Source organism: Gaeumannomyces tritici (genome assembly GCF_000145635.1).
Source record: "Gaeumannomyces tritici R3-111a-1 unplaced genomic scaffold supercont2.2, whole genome shotgun sequence".
In the NCBI taxonomy this organism is placed as follows: Eukaryota; Fungi; Ascomycota; class Sordariomycetes; order Magnaporthales; family Magnaporthaceae; genus Gaeumannomyces; species Gaeumannomyces tritici.
The window spans coordinates 4,065,500-4,073,831 of record NW_008804546.1 but is presented as its reverse complement, the minus strand read 5'-3'; the positions used below and the strand labels follow the sequence as shown (position 1 = coordinate 4,073,831).

Genomic DNA, 8,332 nt, shown 5'->3' with positions numbered 1-8,332 from the left:
CCTTCTTCTTTTCTCGGCCTGCATGTTTGCTATCTTGACCAGGACCGGGATATCCGAGGTTCCCATCGCGGATGGGAAAACAACAAACGGTGCTGACTGACGGTCTCCTCACAGCTCGCATATGGCCCCATCCGGAGTCTGCAGCTGACAGTGCCCGAGATCCACGAAGTCGTCGCCAGCAGCGACAAGCAGCGCTTCAGCCTGAAGCCAAAGGCCGTCGCTGGCCAGGGAGACGAGGCGGCCGCCACGGCGGCGTCCTCGTCGTCCACAGCCGCGCCTACCGCAACAGAAACAGCAACAGCAGAGGCAGCACCCAAATCCACAGACCCGGCCGACTGGCTGATCCGCGCCAACCAGGGCCACACCATCAAGCTCGAGTCGGCCGGGCTCCTGCGGCCCATCACGCTCGACGCCGACAGCAACAGCACCAGCACCACGGGCCCGGCGCCCGTGCCGGCCACCGTGGTGCACGGCACCTACTTTGCCTTTTGGCGCGCCATCGAGGACGCGGGCGGGCTGCGGCCCATGAGGCGCAACCACGTGCACTGCGGCACCGGCGTCCCCGGCGACGGTGGTGGGGACGCGGTCATTAGCGGCATGCGGCGCGACGCCGAGCTCCTCGTGCACGTCGACGTCGAGGCCTCGCTGCGCGACGGCGCCCTGGCCTGGTGGCTGAGCGACAACGGCGTCGTGCTGACCGAGGGCGACGCCGACGGGCTCGTGCCGGCCCGCTACTTCAGCGAGGTCGTCGGCAGGAACCCGGCGCAGGTGGGCGTGCTGTGGAGGGACGGGCACAAGGTCGCGGACCTGCCGCCGGGTCTCAAGTTCAAGGTTCCGGGGGGCAAGGAGAGGGTCGGAGGGGGCGGCCGGCGGGGAGGGCGCGGCCGTGGGGAACGTGGGGGTGGAGGACGTGGTGGCGGTGGTGGGAGCGGCGCGCATGGGGAGTGATGGGGGCTACAGTCGCTTTTATACTTGTCGTTGCCGTCTCACTCTAATCAGGCCACACCCAGCTGGCGTCGTCAAGGTTGATCAGGTCTCCTCTGTTTAAGAAAAGCCGGTTCGATATTCATAGCATGTATGATATGTATGTCCCTTGAAGAGGTGATTACGATTACAATAGTGATGAGAAGTAAGCCCATGTCCAAGCATGGGTACCAATCTAGCCATATAGGGAGCAAGGACGAAAAACGGAGCCCCCGAGACCAACCCACCAGAATAAGAAATACAACAAACGATACAATGCTGTGGAGAAAACAACAGCAAGACAATCTATACCCTGCCCCCAAGGGCTACTTCTACCGCGCCTCCGCCGAGCTCTCCTCGGCAAAGACGTAGATGTTGGGTTCGCCGCCCGACAGCTTGAGAAGATGCCGCTCGTACGGGCCCAGCGGCTCCTCGACCATGATGCGCTCCGGGGGCGCCTTGTCCTTGGGCCCGCAGTACTCCCAGATCCAGCGGCTGCCATCGGCACTAGGCGAGGCGGTGCCTTTGTTGCCGCCGTCATTGTCGTCGTGGCCCGGCGGCGACAGCAGGGTGCCGTCCTCGGCCAGGGTCGAGACCGGGGGCTCCGGGGCGGTGGAGCGGCGCTTGGGCGCGACGCCGTTTGTGGTCTGCCAGTGGCCCCAGAGCTTGGAGCCCCTGGGGATGGGGTCGTCGATCTGCTCGTCCGTCTTGGCGAGGCGCCAGTTGCCCAGGAGGGCGGGGGCGTCCCAGTGATCCTGGTCGTTGAGCCCGAGGCCCTTGACGGCCAGGCGGACGCGCACCGAGCTGTGGATCCGCTCGTTGGTGTCCTCGAGGTACGCGGGCAGCTTGCGGCCGTACAGGGAGTCGACCTTGTGGTACATTCCCGGGGTGCGTATGTCGTGGCCCGCGAGCTTGTACAGCCAGCCCCCGGCCTGGAGGATTGCGCCGAGCCCCCAGGGCCGGACTGGGGCGTTCGTCTCGTAGATGGGCCCCACGGCCCAGGGGAGGGCGCGGCCGCTGAAGAGCTTGCTCATGAGGCCCTTAATGTCGAGGAGCCTGCGATCGGCGTTGGGGTCGACGCCGGCCAGCTCGCTGTAGAACTGGCGTGTCCTGGTGAAGATGCGGTCGATGGTTGCCTCGTCGAACTCGACGTCGACCGAGGCCAGCTGGTCCATCATCCACGCGAGCGACATGTTTGCGATGCCCTCGTCGGACCAGCCGCCTCCCACGTTGCCGTGGTTTCCAGGGAACCAGACCTGGCGGAGGTCCGTGGTGAGCTTGTTCTCGGCCTTGCGCTCCCAGACGGTGGGCGCGAACGGCGGCCGATGCTCGTCCAGGGCCAGGGCCTGGAAGGCATGGCCGATGCGGTCCGACAGGTTGGTGTCGTAGAATCTGTACTCGCGCGTTACGTGGCGGATCCCGAGCTTCTCTAACCACGACGTCCTTGGGACGCCCAGCGAGCCAACGGTGTCCCAGACGGCTTGTTTGAAGCCGGAGCTGTCAGTCAAGATGTTCTCTCCTAGGTTGATAGCTTGGGTAGGTAATGAAGAGAGTGGTCGGGCAACTCACCGACAGCCTTCACCCTGATCAAGGGCCCATTACCACCGTTTTCGTGCACTCGAGTAAGGCCCTTCTGGAGTGGGTGTTAGTTGACATGAATGCAACACGAAGCAGACAAGTGCCATGGCGGGAACAAGAACGTACCGATAGAAGCATCTCCCTGTACGTCTCCTCGGCATTTTCTCCTCTGGGCTTGTTCTCGAACGGCATCCTCGGGAACGGATCCCTGTAGCCCGGAGTGCGCCAGTTCTGCATGTCCTTGAAGATGGGGTAGAAGAACTCCATGCCCTTGCGGGTCAGCAGGCCCAGGTCCCCGATCATGCCGGCGATGCTTCGGGCGGTGAAGGCGCCCCTGGAGAAGCCGACGAGTATGATCTCGTCGCCGTCCTCGTAGTTGGCGCATATGAACGAGTACGCCTCCCTGACGTGCTCGGCAATGCCCTTGCCAAAGGCACCGCCGGTTATGACGTCGGCTACGGTGCTGCCGGTGCCGACGCCGTTTTGATACTCGATGATCTGGACCCTGCCGTCCTTGCAGTGGCGCTTGAGGGCGCGCGAGAGGCGGGTGACGTTGGACGGGGTCTGCAGCGACTGACTCCTCTTGTCGTAGCCCGAGTCCCTGTTGAGATGGTGCATGCCGTTAGCGCCAGTGTCAATTGTGCCACACCATGATACCTAAGTAGGTTGAGACGCGTTCAAAGGGGCGGGGAGACTTGCGAGTTCATCCAGGTGCCATCGCAACAGACCACGAGGCGCTTCCTACCAGCCGCGGGGAGGGTTGTATCAAGCATCTTGGGCAGGCTGTACTGCTAAAGTGGACAGGGTTGGGGTTGGCCTCGGCTCGCCAAAGTGTTCTTTTGTGTTGCGCTGTTCTGTGCTGGCGGCTGCTGAGCTGGGCCTATATGCGAATATAGACAGACTGATGGGCAACTGACTGAGTGAGTCTGGAGTAGGAGCGGGCTCTAGGTACGTGGCTTATATACCAGCCCCGAGAGACACATCGGCGTGTGCCCGAGTAACGTGGGAAGGCAGCCAGATATCATAAGCGCCCACGATGACCAATGGAGGGTTGCATGCAGGGGCCAGGCAAGGCTGGGCGGACGCCCGGTGCAGTTTCCTAGTCGCCTCATCGCCGTGGCGGTCGGTTGCGCCTGCAAGCTGACGAGAGGGACGGCACGACCAGACATGTCACGGCCGTTGGCTTGACCGAGGACTGCCCAGACTGGGGTCTGTTGTGCGAATCGGCCAAGGAAGGAGCAGTAGTGGAGAGGTGGCGTTGGGTCCAAGCCTCGGAAGGGTTAGTGGTGACACAGACAGATGGCTGAGCATCCAGAGAGGGTGCTACACCGTCGCCTATAGGTGATAGGCACCTAGACAGTGTGCTCGCTGGCTGACGTTGGCTCAGCTGTGCGCAGTTGAGGCCGGTAGGGCAGGTCTGACAGGAGTCGTTGAAGGAATGGGCTGTATCCATTCAAGCCATTATATGCACTCACTGCCGATCGTCAGATTGCCCTGTGATGCCCCTGTGGATGCCCTGTGGATGCCGAAAAGGTGGGGAGTGCAGCGGCGTCTCCGGGCAATGCATCCGCTGCTGGCGACCCGCCTCAGCCCTGTGGGCCGCACCAAGACAGGCGCTGTGTCTGCTGTGGCTCATGTCTGGCCATGTCTGTGGTTGGATCAGCCCAAGCCACGGGCCGTCAACCTGCAGATCACTGCATATGCAGGCAAAGGCACACGCTGCTCGACTTCTCCGCACCACGTGCAAGGCCTCTGTCAGTTGCAGAGGCCGAGGCAGCCGCTATCATGCCATGGCGGCTGCAAACCTAAACAGGACTGGGCTTGTGAGGGGAAAGCTTCTGTGGGAAGAGGGCCCTCGACAGAACAACGGAACAACAGAATAAAACAACTCCATCTTCCCTCCCAACAAAGACGAAACACCAACGTCGCAGCCAGAGTGACCACCCAACATGGAGCTCTCGCCGCCTGGCCTCGCCGACAGGCCAGACCATGGGGCAGCTCCCTGGTCGCCCAGCTCGTCAGCCGCGGCAAGACAGCTCTGCGACGACTTTGCCAGCCGCGCCTTTCCCGGCGTCGCCATCAGCCCGGCCGCGTTTCAGGGTGCCTGCTCTTATACGCTCTGCGTTGGCCCCGACGACGTCGTGCAGTTTCGCCCGCCCGCGCACCGCATCCACCTCGACACCGCCGCCGCCGCCGCCACCGTCTATGGCGCCTTCGCCCCGCGCACCGCATATATAGGCGTCGTCCGCGTGCCCGCCACCGACAAGGGCGTCCGTCGCGGGGACGTGGCAGCCGCCGACCCCCACAGCAACGACATGGTCCTGTACGCATACCACATCTCCCGCATCCCCGGCACCGCCCTCGCCGACTCCCGCCCGCGCCGGCCACGCCAGCAGGCGGCAGACGACCGCCTGGTGCGCGATTTCGCCCGCCTCGTCGCCCGGAGCTGGCGCTGCGCCCTCGAGCCTGCGGCGGCGGCGCCCCTGCGCGGCCGCGTGGGCGCGTCCCTCGGCTGGCGCCTGGAGCTGCTGCGGGACGGCCTCCCGGCGCGCTTCGAGCCTGTCGTCCTGGACGTGCTCGCGCATCTCGGCGACATCGAGGCGCTGCCGTGGGCCTTTACGCATGGCGACCTGGTGCCCGGTAACGTCATGGTCGCCGCGGCGGAGCCCGGCCAGATGCGCATCTCGGGCCTCATCGACTGGGCAGAGGCCGAGTACCTGCCCCTCGGTGTCGGCCTGTACGGCCTAGAGGAGTTCTTGGGAGAGTCCACGGAGGCGCCCTTGTCGTCGGGGGGCCAGTACCCGCCCCCTGGCAGCACGTTTGCCTATTTCCCGACTGCGACCGGGCTGCGGGATGCCTTTTGGGACGAGCTCGAGACCCAGATCCCAGAGCTTCGGGGAGGCCAGAACAACCATCTGCGGGCCACCGTCGAACGCGCCCGCGTCCTCGGAATTCTACTGTGGCACGGTATCGCTTTTGACGGCGGTCGGCTCGACCGCGTCGTTGCCGAAGGAGTCGACGACGCCGAGATCCAGCGCCTCGACCTGTTCCTCATCGACGGCGCGGCCGCCCCCGGCCCAGACGACGAGCCCATCGAGGACCCGAACGAGGCCATCCTGGATGATGTAATAGATGAGGACGACTCGGCGGACCCGAGCCCTCCCTCTGGCGCCATTGTGAGACCTGAATCCGTGCCCCCGTCTAATACTCGGGATCCTGCTACAGATCGGCGGCCAAGCTTTAGCAGGAGGGCCTGGGAATATGTGCGCCGTCTAGGGAAGCTATGACTGCAATGATTATGTTTACATCGTTTTTTTTTTTGATAACGTTTATGTCTTTGCTGATTTTCCAACACAGTTCTTAGTGTTTTTGTTTAACATGGCGAGATTCGGGGGGTTTTTTTTATTTGGAAAGAGGAGATGTAATTTTTCTAAACCGCTTTTGTCTGGGTACTCGAGTGTCGGTGTTATGCGAGGCTCGCAGCTTTAGGTGATCTATAGGGTTGGCTCTATATGGATGGGCAATCAAAGGGAAACGCTTTACCAACACACCGGCAGCATCAAAACCGCGTGATGTCTCTCCCAAACACCCACGACACGAACCAGTAAAACGGGACGACGATCTTGTTGCGCACGCTCATGGAGTAGGTGAGGTACGCGGTCCGCCACAGGACCCAGGCCGCCCAGCCCTTGAGCTCGTCGGCGCTGCTCTGGTGGATGGCGCGCCAGCCGCCGAGGTAGGCCATGGTGCCCCAGTTGCGGAAGGCGAAGGCGCGCTCCCCGACGGTGCCCCTGTTCAGGGCCTTTGCCAGGTGCACGGCCTGTTGTGACGCCACCTGCGCCGTCCTGGGCAGCGTCGGGTCCGCCTCGGACACGGCGCAGTCGCCGATGACGAAGACGTCGTCTAGCACCCGCCCCGTACCGTCCGCGCCCTCGACCTGCGCCCTCTGGTGTGCGTCCGTCACGATGCCGCCCGACTTGGCGTCGCTCCGCAGCCGGGCCGTCGTGCTGCTGTTACTGCTGCTGCTGCCGCTGCTGCTGCTGCTGCTGCTACTGTCGGGTAGGACCCTGAGCTCCTTGGCCAGCAGCTTCCCCACGACCGGGTTCTGCATCAGGCCCGTGGACCAGACGACCATGCCGGTCCCGACCTCGCCGTCGCCGTGCTCCTCGATGCGCAGCCTCAGCCCCCCCAGCGCCGCCCCGGCCTCCCCGGGCCCCGCGGCCCTGATGCCCGTCAGGTGGTGGCGGGTGCGGACGTCGATGCCCCTGCGGGCGAAGAGCTCGGTCGCGTAGCCGGCCAGCTCGCGGTCGAACATGGGCAACACGGCGGGCGCGACGTCGTAGACGGTGATGCGGACGAGCGGGGTCAGCGTCGGGTAGATGTGTGTCAGGTCCTCGTGCACCAGGTCGTGCAGCTCGGCCGCGAACTCGATGCCCGTCGGCCCGCCACCCACAATGGTGAAGTGCAGCAGGTCGCGCGTCTCGGCGTCGGGTGGCAGGGCCGCGCACCGCTCGAAGAGGGACAGCACCCGCAGCCGGATCCGCCGCGCGTCCCCGACGTCGCGCAAAAAGTGCGCGTGCTCTGACACGCCCTCGATGCCAAACGTCTGCGTGTAGGCACCTACGGCCACCACTAGCTTGTCGTAGGGCACCTCGACCATGGGGCCGCGTTGCTGCTCGGCGGGGGGCTGCTGCTGTGCGGTCGCAGTCGTCGCGGCGGCGGAAGAGGGGGCGAGGAACCGCCGGGCGGTGCGGGCGGCCGCGTCGTCGCCGACGTTTGCCTCGACGCGGACGACGCGGCGGTCGAAGTCGACATCGTCGGCCCAGCCCTGGTGGAAGGTGACGCCGAGCCGCCGCACCGGCTCAACCACGGCCCGGAACTCGAGCGTCCCGACCGCCGTCGACGCCAGGAGCGGCGTGAAGACGAAGTGAGACCGCGGCGACACCACGATGCGCTCGAACTTGTCCGGGTCCAGCGTCCGCGCCAGCCCGTAGCCCGCCCAGCCCGAGCCCAGGATCACGACCCGCTGCTTCTGCTTCTTTGGCCTACCGCTGCCGGCGTCTGCATCTGTGTTTTGTTCCTCACGGGGAGAAGAAATCCCGTCGCTGCGGTTAGCCCGGGAGCTTATTTCAAGGCCCTGGGGGAGCTCTTCTCTACCTCTGGAAGCTTTTGATATCAAACTGTATGATCTGCATGCTTGACTCGGCTTTAGGCGAAGGCACGCGAGACCCCGAGATGACGAAGGTCTGATTGTCATGGCTGAGAGATAGCGAAGGCACAATCCACAGCAAAGCTTCTCGGCTTGTTGATGATAAAGCCAACCAGTGGAAATAGTCACGTATTGGGTATATGGCTCGAGCAGACAAGTCAACATGAGATCAAGGTGTGGTCACAGTCCAAAGCCCATCCAATCCGTGGGGTATATATTCCCTGCCATGCTCAGGTGACTCAAAGCTAAAGTTAGCCCTGCTAGCGTCTAGGCCTTCCTCCATAGAACATAAGAAAAAGAGAGAGAGAAAGTCGGACAACCGGTGATGGGAATGTGGGAATAAGCCAGTACTTTGTTTTTTTTTTTCGACAGCGGAGAACAACCCACCGCTCCTTGAATGAGCTCAGCTACGAGAAAGTGTCGGGTCGGGTCTTATCCACCCCGGCCGCCTCCCCCGACCGAGCCAATCAACCCAGGGACCGAGGGCCGTGCTGACTACGTGGAACAGGAATGTGGCTTGCTCGGAATCCCTACATATCCCGACCTCGGGCTCTGCGCCTACTTGGCTGACAACCAACAACA

General features: G+C 63.5%; 4 protein-coding genes across 5 annotated transcripts; 2 read left to right on the top strand and 2 right to left on the bottom strand.

Moving 5' to 3' along the window:
- Nucleotides 1-22: 22 nt before the first annotated feature.
- GGTG_03932 (tRNA 2'-phosphotransferase 1) lies at nt 23-1,297 on the top strand (the record flags this gene model as incomplete). Its single annotated transcript, XM_009221718.1, has 2 exons — nt 23-58; nt 115-1,297. 2 exons carry the CDS (start codon nt 23-25, stop codon nt 946-948), a joined length of 870 nt encoding a protein of 289 aa, XP_009219982.1. The 3' UTR covers nt 949-1,297.
- GGTG_03931 (hypothetical protein) lies at nt 1,054-4,036 on the bottom strand. Its single transcript, XM_009221717.1, has 4 exons — nt 3,241-4,036; nt 2,668-3,142; nt 2,533-2,596; nt 1,054-2,443 (listed from the first exon to the last, which is right to left on the bottom strand). Exons 1-4 carry the CDS (start codon nt 3,312-3,314, stop codon nt 1,296-1,298), a joined length of 1,761 nt encoding a protein of 586 aa, XP_009219981.1. The 5' UTR covers nt 3,315-4,036; the 3' UTR covers nt 1,054-1,295.
- Nucleotides 4,037-4,225: 189 nt separating this feature from the next.
- Nucleotides 4,226-6,089, top strand: GGTG_03930 (hypothetical protein). Its single transcript, XM_009221716.1, has one exon. It carries the CDS (start codon nt 4,491-4,493, stop codon nt 5,826-5,828), a length of 1,338 nt encoding a protein of 445 aa, XP_009219980.1. The 5' UTR covers nt 4,226-4,490; the 3' UTR covers nt 5,829-6,089.
- On the bottom strand, nt 5,842-8,107 carry GGTG_03929 (the record flags this gene model as incomplete). Of its 2 annotated transcripts, XM_009221714.1 has the most annotated exons (2): nt 5,842-7,608; nt 7,699-8,107. In XM_009221714.1, 2 exons carry the CDS (start codon nt 7,913-7,915, stop codon nt 6,101-6,103), a joined length of 1,725 nt encoding a protein of 574 aa, XP_009219978.1. The 2 variants fall into 2 exon arrangements, with proteins under 2 accessions (XP_009219978.1, XP_009219979.1); XM_009221715.1 differs by having other exon boundaries at nt 6,101-7,798.
- Between the last annotated feature and the right edge of the window lie 225 nt (nt 8,108-8,332).